Source organism: Dipteris shenzhenensis, chromosome 13 (genome assembly GCF_047967505.1).
Source record: "Dipteris shenzhenensis isolate YYH24624 ecotype China chromosome 13, Dip_SZ_1.0, whole genome shotgun sequence".
Lineage (NCBI taxonomy): Eukaryota > Viridiplantae > Streptophyta > Polypodiopsida > Gleicheniales > Dipteridaceae > Dipteris > Dipteris shenzhenensis.
In genome coordinates this window covers 19,110-44,892 of record NC_141608.1, presented here as the reverse complement: position 1 = coordinate 44,892, position 25,783 = coordinate 19,110, and the positions used below count along the sequence as shown (strand labels likewise).

The 25,783-nt window shown below is 42.0% G+C and overlaps 3 protein-coding genes and 2 pseudogenes across 3 annotated transcripts; 4 read left to right on the top strand and 1 right to left on the bottom strand.

Moving 5' to 3' along the window:
* Nucleotides 1-8,563: 8,563 nt before the first annotated feature.
* Nucleotides 8,564-11,417, bottom strand: LOC147894876 (mediator of RNA polymerase II transcription subunit 17-like; annotated as a pseudogene).
* Nucleotides 11,418-16,427: 5,010 nt separating this feature from the next.
* LOC147894875 (uncharacterized) lies at nt 16,428-17,108 on the top strand. The gene has a single exon (XM_087384082.1). The coding sequence runs from the start codon at nt 16,428-16,430 to the stop codon at nt 17,106-17,108; it is 681 nt and encodes a 226-aa protein (XP_087240208.1).
* Nucleotides 17,109-17,434: 326 nt separating this feature from the next.
* On the top strand, nt 17,435-18,039 carry LOC147894874 (uncharacterized). Its single transcript, XM_087384083.1, has one exon. The coding sequence runs from the start codon at nt 17,435-17,437 to the stop codon at nt 17,975-17,977; it is 543 nt and encodes a 180-aa protein (XP_087240209.1). The 3' UTR covers nt 17,978-18,039.
* Nucleotides 18,040-18,085: 46 nt separating this feature from the next.
* Nucleotides 18,086-20,328, top strand: LOC147894873 (mediator of RNA polymerase II transcription subunit 17-like; annotated as a pseudogene).
* A 2,144-nt stretch (nt 20,329-22,472) lies between these two features.
* LOC147894872 (uncharacterized) lies at nt 22,473-23,291 on the top strand. The gene has a single exon (XM_087384225.1). The coding sequence runs from the start codon at nt 22,473-22,475 to the stop codon at nt 23,289-23,291; it is 819 nt and encodes a 272-aa protein (XP_087240351.1).
* Nucleotides 23,292-25,783: the final 2,492 nt, after the last annotated feature.

Below are 25,783 nucleotides of genomic sequence, written 5' to 3'. Positions count from 1 at the left end.
AGAAGTCTCAATCTTTTGATATTAATGTCCAGATGCTCAATGATGTCTACGTCCACAAGATTGTCAAAAGCTCGAACCACAATTGTGCAAGTCCCGCTCCACCATTCAGGAAATCTTGTCCGTAAATCATCCCTTACTGGATGAAAAAGTAGATCAACAACAACTGCCATAGACGATCTGAAAGAATACTCTTTCGATACACATGTTGCCTCAAACATAGCCCGAAAGATGAGAAACGCCTTATAAGAGGAATAAGGGAGTCCCTGGACAAGACAACAACCAATTTCACTTTTCTCAATCAAGCATTTCAGCTTCAACAAAATTTCCTCTGATGCAATGTCACGACAACATCTCTTCGACACCATCACACAAAACACAGGACATGTAGCCTGATCATTTCGAGCCATCCGCTCAATCACACATGAATTCATGGAGGTCACACCTCAGATACCAAAATCATTCCTCAAAATCATTCTTTACATTACAAAAATGTTACAGCTTGTCCAGCTTCTCAACCCCTAGGCTCATGAAATTCGCGAGCATTCTTCTTGTAAAAATTCAGGAGGTTCCTTTGTATCATCCAAGATACGATAAACCTCTGGCAATTCTGGCAGTCCCCACTGAGAATGTGGATCACCTAATACACTTTTGAACCAACTCTTGACCACTATTGGGTCTGTTTCTAAGGTCTTTAAGACTTTCGAGTAAATCCCACTCTTGCACCGGTGTCCGAATTCTCGACCAATGAGGTTTTGCTAAAGCGTCCAAAATTTGTTGGACTTTAGTCCTAAACATCACGTCTGGGGATATGCAAGCTATCTAGTACATTGCTGTGAAGATAGAGAACCGATCGTACCCAGCCTATAGTTTAACCAACTTTCGCCAGTCAGTTAATTACTCAGGGTAATCAATAGAAGAAGAGATCCAAAAGACAATCCAAGAGAAGAACAGCATTGATCTTCCACATAAGGTTTTTCAACCTTCAGCTCTGATACCACCTGTGACGTACCCCCTCCCGCCTCTGCCGGTCGGGGGCCATTGAGCCGCCTTGCCTATACAAAGCTAAGCCCAGTACTCTCTAGGCTATCGGGTTGTTCCGGTGGATGACATCCATGCTCCCGACTGGAAACAAGGAATTGAGCCACCGACGTACTAGCCTAGTTCTACTTCGCAGTCAGAAGCCTAAGGACTCCATTTCCCCACAATTCAACTACCAGTGATACGCCGGAATAGGAGTACTAAGGTGATTCAACCACCTGGTTGGGATGTACAAAGACGTTCGAATGGTTTACCCTCGCCGTTCCAACGCACCATCACTGAAACGATCTCAGAGTCGTTGATCAGGGAGTTATCTAAACATCTTGGTTCATGGTCATGATGCATTTTTTCCCATAGATTTCAGAGACACAACCATCATGCGTTCCCCTAAGATGAGGGACCTTAATCTATACGCAATCTGGTCTTAATCTTTGGAAAGCTACCCGACTAATCGGGTCCACCCTACCGTAGAAAGGTGCCATCAGGGCGACCAGTCTCCCACTTTCCTCATATTCCAATCCAAACAAATTTTTTTTTCTAATTACTACTACACTGTTTGACATATATATGCAGTTCCTTGATTATTCCCGTAACAGTGTTCATCAGAATAGCCCTTCATGCATCTTCAAGCATTTAACTTGAAAAAATAGTACAATTTAATTGAACAAGAATTTCAAAACATATCAACACAACTTGATGGAGTTTCTTATATGTCCCAGGCCGAATCAAAAATCATATCATCAAAAATTGGCTCAGATAATCCCTATGAAGGAGGATTCTGGCCCCAAAACAGGGTATCCGGAGAGTCTAGAATCTGCGATAGCTTTCCACACTCAACCCGCATGAAACCTGGGCGAGTAATCATACTCAGCCGATAATGCTGCCTCGGCGAGTAACAACACTCAGCCCGCAAAAACCTGGGCGAGTAACCACACTCAGCCCGCAAAAACCTGGACGAGTAATAACACTCAGTGGGAATCCTTCCTCGGCGAGTCATAGCCTGGACAATCCATCAATTTCCATCAATATCCCATCCATCCATCAATTTCCATCAGTATTCCATCCATCCATCAATTTCCATCAGTATTCCATCCATCCACACAGAGATTCACAGGTACCACAATTAACTTGGAATTTGAAATAGGCATTCCACATAGCCAATTAATTTGATGCGAGAGAACAGATGCTAGTCTCGTGATTGACACCGTCAATCGTTTCTGAACAGTCTCTTTCAGGAATCCTTCTTAGATTATTTCTAAGTCTATGTATGCAGAACTTCAATTGTTTTAACAAAACTTGATTCAAGAAAAACCTGGTTTAATCCATCCATAGGTGTCACTATAGGTGGTGATACGTTGGTCACTTGTGCCGCTATTGCAATTGCCGTTGTAGCCGCTCCTTCATTTACCTCAAGATTTCCTCCTTCTGCTGCCACAGGTACTTCCATTTGAGGAGGTGCTACCGCGCTTGAGCGTGTATTCCTTTGTGGAGGCATCTTATCGATGTCCCTTAGGAGAATGCCACTGCTGATGGTGATGGAGAGCTTTGTTCTCGGAGGAGAGCTTCCGCGCTTGGCCTTCACTATATGCAATAGGGTGCCCCAAGGGTCCCTTTTATAGATCCGATGGGAACTGTAAAAAAAGGAGGGAAAATAGGCGCCAATTTCTAGAGAGGAGGTGTGCTTTTTTTTGCCGCCACATCAGCCCTTGACCATCCACTTTTAGCCCTAGCCCTAATCTTGGTCAAGGTTGATCTTTTTGACCTCTTTTATTGGAGAAACCCTAATTCTATCCTTGCTCCCCAATTTCCACCCTTATTTCAGCCCTAATTCTCATTTTTAATTAATTTGACATACCCGAATATTAGAAATTACCCGTTTTAACACTCTACGCACTCCCGAAGTCCAAATTTGACGTGGGTGGGTGCGTTAGATAGCTAACGATGTGTTCCTTTAAGCTTGGGTGAGTTAAAATACAAGGAAATATTATCCATAATACTTTATTTTAAAATTTGTGTTCCCACAACTAAGCTTTTTACGCTTAAAATACTCCCAAAATTCATTTTGAACGGGGAGATATGCGTTAGAAAGCTAGAAACGATCCGGAAATCAATTAATGAAACCAATTTCATAAAAATCCACTCTATCTTTATTGATATTTAGAAAAAAATACAATTTACAAAAATTCCCGTAAAGATACAATCGGTACCAGTAATGTGGTACATTACATCCTCCCATAGTTAAGAGATTCGAGATGTCCTCATCTCGAGAACAGCTCGGGAAAATCTTTAAGTAGAGATGATTCTTCTTCCTAAGTAGCTTCTTCTGCAGGGAAATCTTTCCATTGCACAAGATGATCATGAAGGATCCTATTCCTTAAGATCCTTTCCCAAGTTTCGATGATCCGCTCGGGTCGCATTTGGAGAATCCCCTAAGAAGGTAAGACCACTTGTTCATCATCTAGAACATGGTCGTCTGACTTTGAGATATTCCTTGTGCTCTTCTAAGGATTTGACACCAACTCACTTGCAGGGTAAGTGCAGGTTATGTACATGGGTTGACACCAATTCACTTGCAGGGTAAGTGCAGTTTCACCTTTTACCTTGTTTTTACCATAACTTTTGATCCGTAGATCAAACTGAGGAGCTATAAAAAGCTAGAGTTGATATTTTTTGATGATCTACAAGATTGAAAAGTCATATTAGGCATTTGGATGAGCTGGATCACGCTTTGGTGTCAAATTATGTGATTCCTTTTTGAAAGTGTCTCCATAGAGCAAGTGTTCATTAGGGGTCCCTTGAGATGATGTCATTAAAGATTCTTCCACACCAAACAAGTAAGGTGAAGCTTATATGAAGTCATATACAAATGGCTCAAGCAATTATAGCCTAATGGGAGCCAATGAAATGAAGCCACATAAAAATATACAAATGATGAAAGGTGCATGTTGCATATTAAAAATATAGTGAATAGGGAAAACAAATACTAGTAGAATATATACATGGATATTTGTGATTGGTGTGTATATGTAATAAATATCATAAATATGAAGATAATAAGAGGAGTTCCAATAGGATTTTTTCTTTTTATTTTGTGGAAATAGATGAGTGTATTGTGTACATTAAATAGGTATACTCAAGTGTATGATCCTCATATTTTCAAGTAGTCTTAAATTAAAAAAAGAAAATATATAATAAGAGAAAATAGGAGAATGATTGAGAAGATTTGGAAATAATATTTACAATATGTTCACCCTATGCTATAAAAGTGAATGGTGAGGAAAAGGCCCAAAATCCTTGTGTAGAGTGGGTGCATATGACCAAGAGAATTCTTGTCGAGATTTATTGTGCAACCTAATGTGAGATCTTAATTGTGCACATAAGTGACTTAGGAAATATATTAAGGGAAAGGGAAGAATAGCATAATATAATAATAATGAAAAAAATAATGTGCAAGAGAGTGTATTGTGTAAGAAAATGTGGGTAGTGAAGTGTGCTTAATGACATTTCCCTAATGTGTGGTGATAGTGGAAAGACTTGTGCAATGTAAAAGTTAGGCAGAATGTACCCATACTAAGTGCATGTGAGTGTTGCAAAAAATCCCCTATCAACATGTATCGACTGACCACTCCCACTGCATAAGTAATATCTCGTCGTGTACACATCATCACATACATCAAGCTACCAACTGCAGAAGAATATGGCACCTTTGCCATTTCAACCTTCTCTGCATCAGATTTGGGACAATCATTTAGGCATAATTTCACATATGGAGGCAATGGAGTACTCAATGCCTTCCCCCTCTCCATATTGAAACATTTGAGCACTTTATCAATGTACTCAATTTGAGATAAGTAAAGCAATTTCTTATCTCTATCTCGCACAATGCGCATGCCCAAAATATGACTCACACCACCCAAATCTTTTCTGTCAAAGCTATCATTTAACTTTGATTTCAAGGTAGCTAACTCATTGATGTTTGTGCCAGCAACAAGTAACATGTCATCCACATAAAGGATCAAAATCAGCAAGCTACTATCCTTAGCTTGCTTAGTGTAAAGGAAATGATCAATAAAGACAAGTTCCATGTCCTCTCTGGTAGCCAATGCAAGAGCATAACGCAAAGTAGTCATCTTAACAATAGGGGAGAATATCTTTCAAAATCTAGACCTTGTTGTTGCCTAAATCCCTTTGCAACAAGTCTTGCCTTGTACTTTGGTTTGCCATCATTTGGTGTGACCTTCAGCTTATAAACCCATTTGCACGGTAAAGCCCTTTTACCCTTAGGCAAATGTACCAATTCCAAAGTGGAATTCTTATGCAGAGAGTCCATTTCTGATTGCATACCTCTCTCCCACTTCAGCTTTTCATCTTTCAACATAGCTTCTTCATAGCAAGAGGGCTCCTCACAATTCGTCAACAAGACAATCTAGAGATGGAGCATATCTCTCAGGAGGTCTATGCTCTCTAGTGGACCTCCTCAAAACTGGTTGAGCCTCAGGAGGCTGTGGTTCCACTCTATCTTCTTGAACAATGGGAGCATTCTGTCCTTGTTGTCCAACATTATGTGCAATGTCTCTATTATGACATACCACTCTACATATTTCCACTATAGGAATAGGTCTCTTATGTATCTTTTCTTCATTGAAGTAGATGTCATTGCTGCGAACAATCTTTCTAGCCTCTGGATCCCATAAACAGTATCCCATCTCACTAGATGCACCATAGCCAAGAAATACGCACTTCTTTGACTTGGGAGCCAACTTATCACGAAACTCTTTCAGAATATGGCAATAAGCTTCACAACCAAAGACTCTAAGATGATTGTAAGAAGGTGGCTTTCCTGACCAAATCTCTTCAGGGACCTTCATGTCCAAAACCTTATTTGGAGACCTATTAATGAGATGGACAGCAGTAGCTAGTACTTCAACCCAAAACCCATTAGGCAAATTTGCATTGGACAACATGCTATAGACCTTCTCTTGAATTGTACGATTCATCCTCTCTACAACACCATTCTGTGGAGGGTTATATGGCGCAGTTAACTCTCTCTTTATGCCTTTCAAGTCACAGAAATATTGAAACGGTAGACATACTCCCCACCATTGTCAAAATGTAAAGATTTGACCTTCTTGCCTGTCTGAGTCTCCACTAGTGTTACAAAACGTTGAAACACAGAAAAGACTTCATCCTTTCTCTTAAGAGGATAGGCCCATACTTTATGTGAAAAGTCATCAATGAATGTGACAAAATAAGATGCTCCACCCATTGATAGTGTTGGCATAGGACCACACACGTCACTATGCACAAGTGTTAATGGCTCACTTTTTCGAGTGCTACCCCTTTTGTGTGGTGAATGTGTTTGTTTACCATACAAACAATGTTCACAAATAGAAAAATCTGAAAAATTGAAGCCAAGAACATAACCAAAACGAGACACAATTTTCATTCCACTTTGAGACATATGACCCAACCCAACGATGCCACAAAGAAACACTTGGCTACTCGATTACAAAGATTACATGGTTTTTGATAGTGGACACATGTAGCATATACAAAGTACTAGACTTTGAACCACGTGCTATAACAAGAGATCGTTTAGTGATTTTCTAGGAGGTATCACCAAATACATAGCTAAAACCAGCATCATCCAACTGTCCTGCACTAATCAAGCTCTTAGTGAGCTTTGGCACATGTCTCACATTCTTGAGTGTGAAGGTAGAACCATGCTGAAACTTGAGTTGCACATCACCAACTCCAACAATCTCACATGCATAGTCATTTCCAAGGCGAACTCAAACCTTGCAAGATGCATCATAGGAGGTAGTAAACCACTCCCTATGAGGAGTAACATGAAATGACACCCCTGAATCCAGAATCTAGTCATGCATAACAAAATCATCTATTACAACCAGATGTGCACCATCCAAGCTTGAGGTAAGAAGAACATCACCATCTTCAGAATCCTCACTGACTGCATTGATTTCTTCAATCTTCACACTAGAGCCCTCTTTGGCCTTGCCTCCTTCTTGCTTCTTTTCCTTGCCTTTTTCCTTTTTCTAAATGTGGCAGTTTTTCTTTATATGTGACAATGATAGCACTCAACATCTTTGTTGTTTCGACCACGTGATTTACTGCATGACTTCCCCCTTTCACTTGATTTTCCCCTGTCACTAGACCTTCCTCTCACAGTGAGAGCATTGCCACTGCTGGGCGTATTGTCAAGGTTCTTCCTATTTACCTCTTCCATAAGCAAGCTGCTTTCCACATTAGCAGAGGTAAGACCACTAGCTAGTGCAGAATTACTGACAGCTATACGAAAAGTGTCCCAGTGTAACCAGCAAAAATATTGCCTTCACAGAGTCATCGAACTTGATTTCTTGCGAACTCAATTGACTGAAAATAGTGTTAAACTCATTAAGATGGTTGGACATAGTCATCCCTTCTATCATCTTTAGGTCAACCAATTGCTTCAACCAATAAACCAGTGAAGCTGCACTTTTCATTTCGTACAAATCGCATAACTTATGCCATAGATCAAAAATGGTCTTTTCCTCCTTGACGTTGAAGTACACACTCTTTGACAAAGTCAGCATAATGGTAGATCTGGCAAGTTTATCTAAATCTTGCCAATCAATGTCTGACATCCCTTTTGGCTTGATGCCCTTTAGCTTTATGGGCCTGACCTACTTCTTTTGCATGAGCACGATATAAATCCGTTCCTTCCAAAATGGGAAGTTTGTGCCATCCAACTTCTCAATGTTGAAGAGTGAGCTCTCGGATGAAGACGCCATCGTAGCAAGAACTTAGCAGCAAAGAAGCTCCAAAAAAAAAAAAAAAACCAGAACCTGGGGAAAATCGGGCAGAGTTTTGACTAAAAAAATGAACTTTGCAAACTATCTAAGGACCAAAAAACTATCACTACACTATCACTTCTGTCACTAGTCAAAATCCACTATGCATAACTTTATCTCTGATACACTGTAAAACTGGGCATACGCATAAAGTGTATCAATGCCTCAATGGCAGAGTAGCACAAGAGCATACCAACACTGATCTTGCCTCGTAAAACATATATCTAGGCTCGCTCAAGTACCTAATCCACCAAACTAGTCTGCACCCTGTGTACCAGTCAGCTTCACAAAACCTCACAACGACCCTCACAAAGGCTATGCACAAAATTCTGTCAATACATTCAACCACATAGGATCATACATCCACCACAATAGATGTAGAAACAACTGCAGCGGCAGCAGTTTTTCTGACAAATCAGACCCACAAGATCTTATAAATCTGAAAATGCATATGATAGCAAATTGTAGCAAAATCTGCAATGTGCAGAAACTGCAAATATGAACCTGCAACTTTTAATAGAGAGTCTTTAGCCTGTATACACCTATTTGAACACCTGTATACCTACAACCTATTGGTCAAATGACCTGTATATGTAGAAATGAGACACATATGAGTATGAAAAATATGTCTACATGGTGAAACATATGAGTATGAGAAAAACTATAATTGAACGCTACGACAGATCTGACCGTGAATGGGACTCATCAAGTTCTAAGAGCACTTTGCTGCTAAAGACTCTATGCCGCATGGTCAAGGAAAAGTGTTTAAGTGGACCAACAGCTTCCACCACAACAGCATCCTGCCAGACACTAGCCCCAAAGTCTTTTGGCTTATTTAACAATGAAGCTCCCTCAACACCCTTTACCTGTCCTGATTTAAGTGCTCATGATTCCAGCGTTTGTGGATGTACAAATGCGCTCTGACGAAATGCCTGCTGCAAGCATACAAACGCACTCATGTTTTTCGCACATGCCTTTCTTGACTGAGAGCTTTCCTGCTCTGCATCTTTAAGATTACAATCACGGGGAGAGATTTCTTCATGGCTAGGTTCTGTATTTCGGGCTTGTATTTTCACCTTTCTAGCTCCAGGCCCATCGCCTTCTGCAAATTTAGTATCTCAATTGCGACTATCGGGGCTGTCATCCATCGCTTTTAGAAGCTCTAGCACAAGTGCGCAGGAGTGTCCCAAGCTGAGTTGAAGACTGCATTCTTTGACACCAGTGGTGGCAACCAAACCCGATGAGGGTTGCAAAGCTTCTCTAACTGTCCACTCAAAAATCTGTAAGTTGCATCGAAAAGTAGCTTTTAATACCAAACCCCTTTATTCCAGGTGCATTCAGTAACTCCAACTACTCACAAGCGACCACGGATCTACACATGCATTCGACATAACACATGCACAACCAAACTTAAAGATGAATTCAACAACAGCATGTGAGCTTCGAGTCTTTTATAACATAGATACATACCTGCTCATGGATGATCCCCATCTGAATGCGGCGAAGAATTGAATGAGCTGCATTTGCGCCGGTATTTACAGCCTTTCCGACGTACCTTTTGTTGGTACTCTGTGCTTCCTTTTCTGTCAACATGATTCCTGGCTCACACTTCAAATCATGAGATGACAAACCCCCCTCCCCCAAGCCTTCGTCCCTTGAGGCACTATGGGAGGTGTAAGGGCCAATGAATCGCATGTGAAGTGGGTTCATGCAATGACTTGGCAAGTCGGCCATAAGCAAGCCATTTGGGTCTTGTTCGACATTTACTGAATAAAGGCCGGCAGATTCAATTGACAATGCCCACATCATCTCAGCTGACATTTGAAGGTACGATAAATCGACAGTAAAACCTGCATTTCCTCCCGGTCCTGCAGAAATGCCTCAGAGCCTCTTGATCTTCCAATGCTGCTGGAGCCTGACATTCAGAAAGTTAAAGAAAATTTATGATGAGTTAGCCTGTGTTTGTCAAGAATAGCTACATACATACTTTACGCATGTACGTACGTACATACTTCCATGATCATACCTCATGAGGGCTCCATAAAAGACGGCCTCTCTGTCAACCTGTTGTTCTAGTGCCTTAGCAGTTTGTTTTAGATACTTCCCAACTTTCTGCGTGAGTAAAGTGTTTTAAGCAAGCTAGATCAACCCTTGGTCCTAATGATAAGATGTGTGTACTAATTAGTTAGCCATTGGTGCAGGCCATATGACCAAAGAGCGCTGAGGAATGATAATAAATAATATTATTCTCAGATTGATAATCCATAAAAATCGGCAAAAGCTTCAGTAAAGTAACTGAGGATGTCAACCTGTATGCACACCCGCAAGAAGTTTTGGGCATTTCCCTTTATGGGAAAGAGGTCCCATTTCCGTTATGATTCCCTACAGTGCTCAACATCATGAGCTTCTCCAGACGAGTAGTAGCATACCAGCTAGGTGCCGTGGGAGGCAAGGGGCTGTCGCCCCCTCCCAGAGCTGGTAGCTCCCTGCCCCCGACCACAGACTTAGCTAGGTAAGCTAAACCTAACTTGCGGAAGCTCATGATGTTGTCGTGATTGAAAAAGTGGGAATTATAGTGGAAAAATGTACATAAAATCATGTTAAAAACAACAAGCAAGTACAAATATATTTAAGGATGCTCAAGAAATTATAGTGCAAGAACAAGACTAAAACCTGCAATGTTAAAAGACAAGACGAAGCATAAAAAAATTTAATGCTTGATCACATAACTTAGACAGCTTTGAGCAAGCTCATTTCATCAAGCATAATCCCTCTAGCAGGCAGATTAGAAGTCCTCACAACCATAAGAAGCTTTTGACACTTCCCCACTATAATTCCCACTGAGCTGGAATACAGATTCTGCAGTATAACATCCATTTAACCTTAAGAGAGACCTATGGAAATCACATGACTCAAATCCATGTAACCTAAAAGAAACCTGTGGAAATCACATTTCTACCAAAATATTTACAAAAGTATGGCAAATTAATGAGGTTCGCATTCCTCCTCGAATAGCTCCATGCAATCAATCATTTCGTCCTCCAAGATCTCCTCTTCGACTCCCATTATACTTTGACTGAAATCTATAAACATCACATTTCCAGCTTCCCTCGACTGTACCATGTTGGACAAAGACACGTCCCCATGCAAGACCTTGAATCCATGAATATAGCCTAGCGCATGCTTGGCTGTCATCGCCAGAGCCATGCGGTCCATCCTATCTTGCAAATTGCATTTGGTAAGTGCATCACCTTCCAATGAGAGTGCCAAAAAACCCATAAAACCACCCCATAGTGAGCCATAACACAGCAATCGTGGCACAGCTACTCCTTGTACCTTTTACAGAACATGATAGGCAACGACTTCCTTGTAGAAATCCTCGAGCTTGTCCTGGTCTTCTGTAAAGTCGAACATTTTTATGGCAGCAGGCTCATCCCATACAGTAGCTTCTCTAACAATGACAGTTCCAGCACTTGATGTCGAATTCTGCCAACCCCTTGAACCAGTCAACAAGCGAATGCGCACCATCTCGCTTGCGAATCCAGCATGATGATGTTACAGGTTGCTGAAAGGAAAGCATACTTGGCTCATCGTAGGTGCTTGTAGAAGATGGTTCTTGCTCTAGAGCGGCTAATCTCTCTTTGCCTCCTTTGTGGGATGACGGCTGCCTTGTGTGCTTTCTCTTCTGCTTGGAAGGAGTGACAAGTTTTCTAGCCAGTGGGGTCCCGCCAGCCTGATCAACAATAGATTTGGGAATAGGCAGCGCATTCTGTGCTAGGTAACACATAAAGAGCAAGCATCTCCGAACACCCACTAGATCATCATGTGAGAAAACCCTCGAAATCATCAAGACCTTATCTTGGGGATTCCCAATCCGCTTGAGAAATATATGAGCACAACACACAATAAACAGATTCCTCCAATATCATGTACACTTGAGCGACCCCAAATCTCACTTTGTCGCACTCAGTCGGAGAATCGGAAGAAAGAAGATCGACTACATGCTCCACTTGTTTCAATCTGAGTTGCCAAGGTGGTTTCACTTCGATGGGCAATTTACATTTGACCCAAATATCAGGGCGATTCGGATCAATGGAGAAGCAGGCCCAATCCACATTGGAGTTCACGCAAGCAATGGATTCTGTAGCATTTAATACAAGGCCTAAGCCTAGACCGCTATCAAGAGTCTCATTGACAGGGTTGAACACACATACCATCAGTGCTGCACGTACCTCGTCCTCTTTGTTGATGACCATATTCTGACCAAGAAGGGCTTTGCATGGGTAGACTCAAGAAGTATGCACCTGTGCTAAGTGTTCACAGGGGCTTGTGTTGGAAGGAGCGCTTGGAGTATTCCACCATGCTGCAAGATCTTGTTCAAAAGTATCCCACTTTTGCACTACGTAAGGCGTCCTTCCACCTCCCATGGGCCTAGTCTTGCCTGTACTCTTCCTCAGATGATCAGGGTGATACCTCTCTGGTTCCACGCCCTCGATCTTCAGGGCAGCAAGAGTTTGTGCCATCGCCATATTTGGAAGCTTCTCCCTATCTGGAAGCTTCTCCGTCAAACCTCTATGTATCTGCAATAAGGAGTTTTTACGTTTAATTTCTTCTAATACACATGGTGATGAAATTATTTTTATAAGATGAGTGACAACTGTATCAAAAAGAAAAAGATGATTGATTCGACAAAAGTTAGACGATTTTGCAATGTATGCAATGATGGATGTGTTCTCAACCAAAATGTGTCGTGGCGATGGATGGATGGGGAAATATCTTCAACATCGGAGATGTGGCAATATGAGGTACATTCTATTGTAAGATTGGTAAGAGCAGTTGCAACCTCTGAAATGTGGCAATATGAGGAACATTCTATTGTAAGATTGGTAAGAGCAGTTGCAACCTCTCAAAGATGCACTAATGGCTATGGTGCATGCAAAAGTAGTTATGGCAATAAAGTTTCCAATGTCGCGCATAAAACATAAGGTGAAAGGGTACAAATCCCTCTACCGTATACCACCTAATTAAATGTAGAAAGTTTCTAATTTTGATCATCCTTCTTCTTTATATCCTCAAAGATTTACAATTTTTAAGATTGTGATCCTAGAACGAGCAGTCTTTGATGAGATAGTCATCACCACACCTGGCTCCAATGCATTCCCCACTTGATCTCTTTGTGCTAACTTGTGAACATTTATAGGGATATGTTTTCTTTCAAGATTAATAGTAGACAATTGGGTCTCTATGTTGTTTGTAGGGAAATGTTTTCTTTCAAGATTAACACTAGTGAATTATGCCTCTATGTGTTCAAAGCCTAGTGTGACTCAAGAGATGCTTTAAGGGATGTTGAAGCAAGTGCTCCCCCCTTTCCAGGTTGTTCTATACCATGAAATGATCTTAATGTCCTTGAACTAAACTCAGGTCCTAACTCAACTAAAATCTCAACTTTAATCATGATATTATTTTAGTGTTCAATGCTAATTGTTCTCTAAGGTCGTTAAGCATGCTAAATTTGAACCTAGCATGCTAATTCTCTCTTGCCCAAAAACTTGTCAATGTAGGTTCAAGATTACATTCCATTGCATTATGCTCCTTTCCTACGACCATGTCATCTTGGGACTCCTCCTCGTAGTATTCCTCATCAAACCTTGAGTCATTCAAGATATGAATGGGTGTAATGTCATAGCCATCTGAGTCACAAAATTTGGTTTAATTTGCTAAAGCCCTGACACTCAAGGTGGTAAGAATATGAGGCCAGTTTTTTGGATCCATCGAATACTCGTTGGATGTAAAAGTTGTTTGTGGGCAGCTTAGGTGTGAACATGCCCTTGTGTGTGTGAGTGGGCTATATAAGCCTTGTAAATGAATGGGCAGGGGGCTTTTTGAATGTATCTTTTTGAATACTAATAGAAGCGGGCAGTCTATTTCTCTCTTTCTACTTCTTGGAGCACCTCTCTCTCTCTACTTCTTGAATTTTGCAGGCCATGGCTATGGCTGCCTGAAGCTTTGTGCAGCATATTTCCTCTAGTTAGCTTTGACCTTTTTGGTGATTCTACTGCTATGCTAACGAACTCAGAAGTCTTGCTTTCAGAGCTTACTTCAAAGGGAAGGAGGAGGATCTAGCTACAGTTTGCAGTAGCCATGGAGCAGAAATCGAAGTTTTTGCAGCGGTGGGAGAGAAGATTACAACAATCTACTCACAAGTGCTCAGAGTGTGGCTCTCATCACCATTCTTGGCGAGTTTGCCCAACCTATTTCAAAGATTGGGAGAGTGTTCAAGGAGAACATGACTGTTCTACAGAAGATATGCTACAGATTTTAGCTTTAGCTTTAATTTGGTGGCAAAAATACCTTCATGAGATTTACACACATTCTGCTGTGTGTAATATTTGTTATACTTCAGGCCATTCTTGTAGAAAGAAAAGGGATTGCCCTCTTCGAGCAGATAAGTTGCTGATGAAGATTTACAATAAGGTAAATAAGGTGCAGGTTGTAGACCAGTCCATAGATGAAGATTTGCAAGAATTATTTGAGCAAGAGAGAAGAGAAGTGAGGAATCAGACATTTAGATCTGCAAGGAAGAAACCCACACAAGCTGGAGCAGTTGTAAGTCCATTGAAGGTAGGGCAGAGCTTAATCTCTTAATCTCTCTAGAATTAGTCGTAATTAGGTTAAAAATGTCACCTCTCTCTAGATTTGAGAGGGATTAGAGAGTAAATAAGAGAGGGACAGACTAAGTATACTGAAATATCACTAGAAAAACATTAATTTGACAAGCCCATAGCTCATGGATGCATGAGGGTAGGCTAACCTCTAATTACCTCTCTCTCGGATTATAGAAAAAACCATAGAAATGGAGGAATTAGGGTTAGGGTTAGGGTTTCACAAGAACTTGAGTTGCTATTACCTTTTTGGGAGAGTGAAGGAGAGAGCTCCTCACTTCCAAAAGTGCCTAAAAATGAGCCATTTAGCTTGTTTATATAGGTGAGGGCAGCCTCCTGGCATGCAATCACTGCATGCAATCACTGCCAGATTTGCAGAATCAGGCCTCCACAAGATGAAATGCGCCTCTCTTCCTCCTCCCTCCACCTCAGGGCCTGTGTGGCGTCATCTCCTTGCCTGGCCAATGGTCATTGACCATGTTCTTTAGCTTATTTCTTGATTTTATAAAGTTATGATGCCAAAAGCTAGTATTAAGTTGTGATGATTTATCAATTGTCTTGTCTGTATTATCTTCCCTATAACTTTTGTAATTATAATACAAAAACAGTGATCTACATAAATTTGAAAGTTGCCCTATCATCTTTACAGAATTAAATTTTCTAGGTGATCTTTGTCAAAACTAAAGCAATGATGATTTTGATCTCATAAAGGGGTTTGGTATTAAAAGCTACTTTTCGATGCAACTTACAGATTTTTGAGTGGACAGTTAGAGAAGCTTTGCAACCCTCATCGGGTTTGGTTGTCACCACTGGTGTCGAAGAATGCAGTCTTCAACTCAGCTTGGAGCACTCCTGCGCACTTGTGCTAGAGCTTCTAAAAGCGATGGATGACACCCCCGATAATCGCAATGCACATTATGATGCCAAAAGCTAGTATTAAGTTGTGATGATTTATCGATTGTCTTGTCTGTATTATCTTCCCTATGACTTTTGTAATTATAATACAAAAACAGTGATCTACATAAATCTGTAAGTTGCCCTATCATCTTTACAGAATTAAATTTTCTAGGTGATCTTTGTCAAAACTAAAGCAATGATGATTTTGATCTCATAAAGGGGTTTGGTATTAAAAGCTACTTTTGGATGCAATTTACAGATTTTTTAGCGGACAGTTCGACAAGCTTTGCAACCCTCATCGGGTTTGGTTGTCACCATTGCTGTCGAAGAATGCAGTCTTCAACTCAGCTTGGGGCACTCCTGCGCACTTGTGCTACAGCCTCTAAAAGCGATGGATGACACCCCCGATAGTCGCAATACACCCCCCATAGTCGCGATGAAAAGTGTTTACAAAGAAATGTTCCACAAAATTCTTAAATGCACATTAGGTGGTATACGGTAGAGGGATTTGTACCCTTTCACCTTATGTTTTATGCGCGACATTGGAAACTTTATTGCCATAACTACTTTTGCATGCACCATAGCCATTAGTGCATCTTTGAGAGGTTGCAACTGCTCTTACCAATCTTACAATAGAATGTTCCTCATATTGCCACATCTCAGAGGTTGCAACTGCTCTTACCAATCTTACAATAGAATGTACCTCATATTGCCACATCTCCGATGTTGAAGATATTTCCCCATCCATCCATCGCCACGACACATTTTGGTTGAGAACACATCCATCATTGCATACATTGCAAAATCGTCTAACTTTTGTCAAATCAATCATCTTTTTCTTTTTGATACAGTTGCCACTCATCTTATAAAAATAATTTCATCACCATGTGTATTAGAAGAAATTAAACGTAAAAACTCCTTATTGCAGATACATAGAGGTTTGACGGAGAAGCTTCCAGATAGGGAGAAGCTTCCAAATATGGCGATGGCACAAACTCTTGCTTCCTTGAAGATCGAGGGCGTGGAACCAGAGAGGTATCACCCTGATCATCTGAGGAAGAGTACAGGCAAGACTAGGCCCATGGGAGGTGGAAGGACGCCTTACGTAGTGCAGAAGTGGGATACTTTTGAACAAGATCTTGCAGCATGGTGGAATACTCCAAGCGCTCCTTCCAACACAAGCCCCTGTGAACGCTTAGCACAGGTGCATACTTCTGAAGTCTACCCACGCAAAGCCCTTCTTGGTCGGAATATGGTCATCAACAAAGAGGACGAGGTACGTGCAGCACTGATGGTATGTGTGTTCAACCCTGTCAATGAGACTCTTGATAGCGGTCTAGGCTTAGGCCTTGTATTAAATGCTACAGAATCCATTGCTTGCGTGAACTCCAATGTGGATTGGGCCTGCTTCTCCATTGATCCGAATCGCCCTGATATTTGGGTCAAATGTAAATTGCCCATCGAAGTGAAACCACCTTGGCAACTCAGATTGAAACAAGGGGAGCATGTAGTAGATCTTCTTTCTTCCGATTCTCCGACTGAGCGCGACAAAGTGAGATTTGGGGTCGCTCAAGTGTACCTGTACATGATATTGGAGGAATCTGTTTATGGTGTGTTGTGCTCATATATTTCTCAAGTGGATTGGGAATCCCCAAGATAAGGTCTTGATGATTTCGAGGGTTTTCTCACATGATGATCTAGTGGGTGTTCGGAGATGCTTGCTCTTTATGTGTTACCTGGCACAGAATGCGATGCCTATTCCCAAATCTATTGTTGATCAGGCTGGCGGGACCCCACTGGCTAGAAAACTTGTCACTCCTCCCAAGCAGAAGAGAAAGCACACAAGGCAGCCGTCATCCCACAAAGGAGGCAAAGAGAGATTAGCCGCTCTAGAGCAAGAACCATCTTCTACAAGCACCTACGATGAGCCAAGTATGCTTTCCTTTCAGCAACCTGTAACATCATCATGCTGGATTCGCAAGCGAGATGGTGCGCATTCGCTTGTTGACTGGTTCAAGGGGTTGGCAGAATTCGACATCAAGTGCTGGAACTGTCATTGTTAGAGAAGCTACTGTATGGGATGAGCCTGCTGCCATAAAAATGTTCGACTTTACAGAAGACCAGGACAAGCTCGAGGATTTCTACAAGGAAGTCGTTGCCTATCATGTTCTGCAAAAGGTACAAGGAGTAGCTGTGCCACGATTGCTGTGTTATGGCTCACTATGGGGTGGTTTTATGGGTTTTTTGGCACTCTCATTGGAAGGTGATGCACTTACCAAATGCAATTTGCAAGATAGGATGGACCGCATGGCTCTGGCGATGACAGCCAAGCATGCGCTAGGCTACATTCATGGATTCAAGGTCTTGCATGGGGACGTGTCTTTGTCCAACATGGTACAGTCGAGGGAAGCTGGAAATGTGATGTTTATATATTTCAGTCAAAGTATAATGGGAGTCGAAGAGGAGATCTTGGAGGACGAAATGATTGATTGCATGGAGCTATTCGAGGAGGAATGCGAACCTCATTAATTTGCCATACTTTTGTAAATATTTTGGTAGAAATGTGATTTCCACAGGTTTCTTTTAGGTTACATGGATTTGAGTCATGTGATTTCCATAGGTCTCTCTTAAGGTTAAATGGATGTTATACTGCAGAATCTGTATTCCAGCTCAGTGGGAATTATAGTGGGGAAGTGTCAAAAGCTTCTTATGGTTGTGAGGACTTCTAATCTGCCTGCTAGAGGGATTATGCTTGACGAAATGAGCTTGCTCAAAGCTGTCTAAGTTATGTGATCAAGCATTAAATTTTTTTATGCTTCGTCTTGTCTTTTAACATTGCAGGTTTTAGTCTTGTTCTTGCACTATAATTTCTTGAGCATCCTTAAATATATTTGTACTTGCTTGTTGTTTTTAACATGATTTTATGTACATTTTCCCACTATAATTCCCACTTTTTCAATCACGACAACATCATGAGCTTCCACAGGTTAGGTTTAGCTTACCTAGCTAAGTCTGTGGTCGGGGGCAGGGAGCTACCAGCTCTGGGAGGGGGCGACAGCCCCCTGCCTCCCACGGCACCTAGCTAGGTATGCTACTACTCGTCTGGAGAAGCTCATGATGTTGAGCACTGTAGGGAATCATAACGGAAATGGGACCTCTTTCCCACAAGGGGAAATGCCCAAAACTTCTTGCGGGTGTGCATACAGGTTGACATCCTCAGTTACTTTACTAAAGCTTTTGCCGATTTTTATGGATTATCAATCTGAGAATAATATTATTTATTATCATTCCTCAGCGCTCTTTGGTCATATGGCCTGCACCAATGGCTAACTAATTAGTACACACATCTTATCATTAGGACCAAGGGTTGATCTAGCTTGCTTAAAACACTTTACTCACGCAGAAAGTTGGGAAGTATCTAAAACAAACTGCTAAGGCACTAGAACAACAGGTTGACAGAGAGGCCGTCTTTTATGGAGCCCTCATGAGGTATGATCATGGAAGTATGTACGTACGTACATGCGTAAAGTATGTATGTAGCTATTCCTGACAAACACAGGCTAACTCATCATAAATTTTCTTTAACTTTCTGAATGTCAGGCTCCAGCAGCATTGGAAGATCAAGAGGCTCTGAGGCATTTCCGCAGGACCGGGAGGAAATGCAGGTTTTACTGTCGATTTATCGTACCTTCAAATGTCAGCTGAGATGATGTGGGCATTGTCAATTGAATCTGCCGGCCTTTATTCAATAAATGTCGAACAAGACCCAAATGGCTTGCTTATGGCCGACTTGCCGAGTCATTGCATGAACCCACTTCACATGCGATTCATTGGCCCTTACACCCCCCATAGTGCCTCAAGGGACGAAGGCTTGGGGGAGGGGGGTTTGTCATCTCATGATTTGAAGTGTGAGCCAGGAATCATGTTGACACAAAAGGAAGCACAGAGTACCAACAAAAGGTACGTCAGAAAGGCTGTAAATACCGGTGCAAATGCAGCTCATTCAATTCTTCGCCGCATTCAGATGGGGATCATCCATGAGCAGGTATGTATCTATGTTATAAAAGACTCGAAGCTCACATGCTGTTGTTGAATTCATCTTTAAGTTTGGTTGTGCATGTGTTATGTCGAATGCGTGTGTAGATCTGTGGTCGCTTGTGAGTAGTTGGAGTTACTGAATGCACCTGGAATAAAGGGGTTTGGTATTAAAAGCTACTTTTCGATGCAACTTACAGATTTTTGAGTGGACAGTTAGAGAAGCTTTGCAACCCTCATCGGGTTTGGTTGTCACCACTGGTGTCGAAGAATGCAGTCTTCAACTCAGCTTGGGACTCTCCTGCGCACTTGTGCTAGAGCTTCTAAAAGCGATGGATGACAGCCCCGATAGTCGCAATTGAGATACTAAATTTGCAGAAGGCGATGGGCCTGGAGCTAGAAAGGTGAAAATACAAGCCCGAAATACAGAACCTAGCCATGAAGAAATCTCTCCCCGTGATTGTAATCTTAAAGATGCAGAGCAGGAAAGCTCTCAGTCAAGAAAGGCATGTGCAAAAAACATGAGTGCGTTTGTATGCTTGCAGCAGGCATTTCGTCAGAGCGCATTTGTACATCCACAAACGCTGGAATCATGAGCACTTAAATCAGGACAGGTAAAGGGTGTTGAGGGAGCTTCATTGTTAAATAAGACAAAAGACTTGCCACCCTTGCCGGACCCAAATGTGCATGTGGTAGAAGTTACAACACCAAAAGAGGCTGACATTGAAGCAAATGGTGTTAAGCGTGGGCGTGGAAAAGGTAAGGAGAAGGAGGGAGTAACCTCACAAAGTGACTCTGGACGAGCCAAGAAAATGAAGGAGAACAAGGAAGTCAAGAGGAGATGACGTCGTATAAACCTCCAAGATTTCCCCCTTGGACATGGTATGGCTCCATATAGCCTTTTGGAAGACATGAGAGGTAAGGGTCCTGATATCTCATGGCCTCAATTTCTAGCCTTATGTCCACAAGTTAGGAGAGAATTAACAAAGGCTGTAAGCACTAGGAGAAAAGCAAAAGAGAATGTGCCTGTTGTAAAAATTTCACGAGCCGAGATGGATGAGGACATTACACCTGTATTAGATTGCTACATCAAGGGAAGGCTAGTTAAGAAGGGTCTAGTAGATGGGGGTGCACAAATTTGCATCATGACAGAGGACCTTGTGCAAAGACTAGGCATGCATATTCATGAAACACCTGAAATTAAGGTGAAAATGGCAAACAATAGCAAAGCAAAGTGTCTTGGGATTTGTAAGAATGTTTCTGTGGAAGTGTTTGGCATTAAGAAGGTTGTTAATTTTTATGTTATGACTACCAAGGGAAGTGGTTATCCATTTATCCTAGGTAGACCATGGCTAATGAGAATGCGAGCTTTGCAGGATTGGGAAAATGGAAAGCTAATCTGCAGGAATGAAAACCATAAGAAGATTATCTTTGACATGAAGGAGCAACGACAAGAGGAGATAAATGAAGAATCTTCTCAAGGCGAAACAGAGGAGGATTGGACTCATGACACCTCAGAGGAAGAAAGTAGCAGTAGCACTATGGAAGAGGAGTCTTCCATTGAAGTCATGGGGGTAAGATTCAGAGAAAAAGACAAAGAGATACCCTATCAAGGTCTAGAGGAGGTAGGCTCTCAAGAAAACCAAATTATGCATGATGAAGAAATGTTTGATGCTATGCTCTCAAAAAAGCTTACATCGGAGGAAAGAGAGGAGTTTAAATGTGTACTAAGGAAATTTCCTAGGCTTTTTGCTAAAGATTACACAGATGTGCATGGCGTAGAGGCCATTCAACACAAGATCGAGCTAAAGCCAGAAGCCAAACCTAAGGCACAAAAGCTACGAAGGCTAGGAGTCATCAAGGAGCAAGCACTACTCAAAGAGGTGAGGAAGCTTCTAGCAGCGGGGTTCATATATCCTGTAGAAAATTCAGAGTGGGTCTCTCCTGTCGTGGTCACTCCCAAGAAGAACGACAAATGGAGGGTATGTGTGGACTATCGTCCCCTCAACGAGGCGACAAAAAGGGACCACTTTCCTCTCCCATTTCAAGATGAGATCCTAAATGAGGTAGCAGGTCATGAGAAGTATACGGTATGTGATGGCTACTCTGGTTACTTTCAAATTGGGATTGCATTGGAGGATCAATTGAAAACAACCTTCATCACTCCTTGGGGTTGTTATGCTTTTAGAGTCATGCCGTTTGGTTTGACCAATGCTCCACATTTCAACGTTTCATGAACATGGTGTTTCAATCATTCTTTGGGAAATCCATTCGAGTGTTCATAGATGATTTTTGCATCTATAGCTCTAAGTCATTGCATGTGCAGAAGGTGGAAGAAGGCTTGAAGAAACTTTACAACATGGGGGGCCAACTCAATCCCGACAAATGTCATATCGGTGAGGATGAAGTAATCTTGCTTGGTCATAAGGTTTCTTCCAAAGGCATTGAGGTGGATCCTACAAAGGCAAAGGCTCTTATCGATCTACCATCTCCAAAGAATCTCAAGGAGGTCATCTCATTCATTCAAAAGGTGAAGTACATGTCACGCTTCATTCACTTCGCCTCAGAGTTACTTCACCCCTTGCAAAAATTGACTCAACAAGTAGAGTTTGCTTGGTCTAATGAGCTTGAGGAGTACTTTTGTAACATTAAAGTCATTTTGTCAGAGCTACCAACACTCATGCCTCCTTGTTGGGAGTACACTTTCTTTGTTAGCTCTAGTGTCAGAAAGGAAACAGTGGGTTCAGTTTTGTTACAACAAGATCCCCACAGTACTAGGATGCGGCCCATTTGTTGTGCTAGTAGGGTCATGAATGTTTTGGAGAAAGGCTACATAGAGGCAGAGCTTATGATGGTTGCACTTATTTTTGCAGTGAGGAAATTTAGATCCTACTTGTTACCAAAGCCTTTTGTAATTCTCACTGTAGAAAATTTATTTCCTTAGGTGTCTTCTCAAATGACTCTGAGTTCTAGAATCTCAAAATGGGTTATGGAATTACAAGAATTCCAATACTCATTCAAGGTAGAAGATAGTGTGCGTGCACAATTGGCAGGGATTCTCACTTTTAGAGTGCATGAAAAGGAGATTAAGGTGCCTGAAGTAAAGATCCTACCATTGCCACCACCCAAAACTATACCTAATGCATTCACCTTGTTCTTTGATGGAGCTTTTAGAAAAGTCACAGGTAAAGCAGGGGGAGGGCTGGTGCTACTCAACCCAAGTGGAGAGGTGGTTATGAAGGAGAAGGTCAACTTGCCAAGTTCTAATAGCAACAATGAAGCAGAGTACGACATACTACTTCATGGCTTGAAGGTGTGCATCAATCAAGGGATACAATGTCTCATGGTAAAAGGGGATGCACTTCTTATTGTAAAGCAGATTTTAGGCATCTGGGCATGCAAGAATGAAAGGCTAAGGCAAAAGGTTCATGCTATCCGTAAGTTGTTTAATCAGTTTGAAGAAGTGCAACTGTATCATATTCCTAGGAAACAAAATGAGGATGCTGATCTGCTTGCACAACAAGCTGTTGCATGTGTTAAAAAGGAAATGCAAGTAGTCTTGGCTGCAGCGGCTATTAAGCAACCACGGTACCAAGGAATGGAGACACTGGCTCCCATAGTGAGCTACATCTTGGAAGGTGAATTTCCACAAGACTTCACAAGGGTACAAAAGAGGAGGCTCGTGAAAAGGGCAAGTACTTTCTTATTCTTAGAAGGTGCCCTCTACCAAAGAGGAAAAGATCAAGTGTGCAGAAGAGTACCAACAACCAATTGTTGGGGTAAAGGCACATTGCCAACCCTTCATTAAAGATAGGACACCTATGACTGTCTTAAGATAGTCATAGGGTAAACCTAATCCTAATAAAACAAATGAGTTTGTGGTGTGGCTCATCACTTCACACCCACAAACCTTGAGTCTTCTCTCTCTCTCACTCTCTCCCTCTTGCTCTTCTTCCCCTTCAGTCCCTTTCAACTGGTATCAGAGCCATTCCCCTCCACTCCCTAGCCTAGCCCTTACCATCCTCGACCCCTACGCAGGTGTACAGCGTCGTACAGCGCCGTACGTCGTCCGTACATCTGTACAGACGAGCTTCGTCGATCAGGGCGTAGGTCAGCAGATCAGGGCGCAGGCGGCGCAGCAGATCAGGGCGCAGGGCAGCCGCGCGTCGAGCAGCAAAGGCGACGGTTTTTCTTTGCATTGCGCAGGTCAGGGCGGCGCAGCATCGCGCCACCTAGCAGGGAGCAGCACATCGGTGCAGCGCGTAGGAGCTGCCGCAGGCCTCCTTCACGCGCCGTACAGTCGTACGGTGGCCGTACGTCCGTACATCCGTACGGACGGCCCTCTTCAACTGGTACAGATTACTGTACTGTATGTTGACAGGTCCTACAGCAGGGAGCTGCTTCTGATTTTGTGCAGCAGGGAGGTACATTTTTTGGTTTTTTTTTTGGGATCTGTGTCAGAAGAAATTTTTTTTTCTCCTTGGATCTGGCTGTTGTACAAGTACAGCAAGTACGAAAGTACAAAAGGCATTTTTTGTTTGGGGAAGAAAGAGAGGTGGAATAGCATTCTGCTCTTCATTCCTCTTGATTCAGGGTCATTTTTCAGTTCACAAAACTGTCTTATCTTGAAAGTACAGCAAGTACTTTCATTCATCTCGTGCTTGAGGTGAAGAGAACCACAGTGTGTGGTTGATTGCACAGTTATTCTGTTCTGGGAATGTAATGCCTTGTTTTTACAAGAGGACATATGCTTTTACTGGGTTTGAATCTCAGTTCACAGGTGAGCAGATCATAGGGCTTTTACCCAGAAGGTGATGCATTGTATGCCTTGAGGCAGTGTGGTGCCAGAGTGCACACATTTGTCTTGATTTCCGCAGTGTTGAGGTGACATTTTCTTGCAGGTCACATTTCTTGTGCCACACTCAGAGAACTTCAGTTGAGCCACGCTTGGCCAGGGCGCATCGAGTTTACTCGGTCCCTAACTGTCCATCGTTGACAATGCTCAAAAGGTTCCTCATTGAGTGTTTGTACGTTGGGATCTATGTATGTCATTTCTACACAGGGCAGTATATGCATTACACTGGTGGATGATTTTGTCAGAGAGATTTTCATATTGCATGCTACCTCAGTGTTGAGGTGTTTTTCACTTGGTTCAGGTGTCAGATCAAGGGGCTTTTGCCCAGATTTTGTTTGATAGCACTTGGGTCACCGACAGAGATCTTCAGATGCATTTTATCCCCTTGGTATAAGGGCGATTGCTTGGGATTTATCCCATTTTCTGTTGCAGGCTGTGTGACAGGCTGAAGTGTAATTTTTTTTTTTTTTTTGGGGTGTTTGCCAAGTGGTTTATGCATATTAACCCAGTGCAATACCTCATCTGAGGTGGGAGAAGTGATCAGTACAGTCAGTACAGCAGTGTTTACAGCAGTGTTTGTGCTTTGTCAGATGATTATGCACTGTTAAGCACTTGTTGAGCAGCTGCAGCAGTCTGAAATTACTGTTTTTATGCCTCTTTGAGCATGGTACAGTGTGTCAGAAGGTACAGTATTTGCAGGGTCATTTACTGTTTTGCTGCAGATTTTCCTGACAGTAAAAAACAGCACCATTGAGAGTGCTTCTGGCTCTTGAATAGAGGAGGTTTTTTTTTTTTTTCTGAGAAATCAGAATTTTTATTCAGTCTTTTTTTTACTTCCAGGGAGTCAGATACTTTCCTTATCTGATATGGCATCAGGGGGAAGTGATTCTTCAATTCTGAACATAAAGAAACTGGAAGGAGCAATAATTATGCATTATGGGCAGAACAGTGCTTGAATGTACTTCTGTTAAAGAAGATTTCTAAGCCCATAAGGCTGAAGGGTGTCAAGCCATCTGACATGGCAGCTGATGACTGGGAGGAGCTTGATTTGTCCGCAAGGGCAGCTATCATGCTTACTATTTCTGATACCCTTGTGTTCAATGTTCAGGCTGAAAAGACCTCTTATGGTCTATGGCAAAGGCTAGAAGAATTGTATGCCCAAAAGAGCTCAGCCAGTAAGGTTTATTGGTTGAAGAAGCTGGTTGATCTTCGCATGAAGGAAGGTACAGCTATGACCTCACACTTGAGTGAGTTCAATGCCATCTTTACACAGCTGATTGCACAGGGATTGAATCTTGATGAGGAGTTCAAGGCAACTTTCTTGTTGTGTACCCTCCCTGAGAGTTGGGATACTTTCAAGACCACCCTGTCAAATTCAAATGTCATTCTTATGTATGCTGATGTGGAGAGCTCTCTCCTTATGGAGGAGATGAGCAAGAAAAATA

What these genes read in the sequence shown, in the direction of transcription:
- LOC147894874 (XM_087384083.1), top strand. Translation starts at nt 17,435, where the DNA reads ATGGTGCGCATTCGCTTGTTGACTGGTTCAAGGGGTTGGCAGAATTCG.
- LOC147894872 (XM_087384225.1), top strand. Translation starts at nt 22,473, where the DNA reads ATGGAATTACAAGAATTCCAATACTCATTCAAGGTAGAAGATAGTGTG.
- LOC147894875 (XM_087384082.1), top strand. Translation starts at nt 16,428, where the DNA reads ATGGCGATGGCACAAACTCTTGCTTCCTTGAAGATCGAGGGCGTGGAA.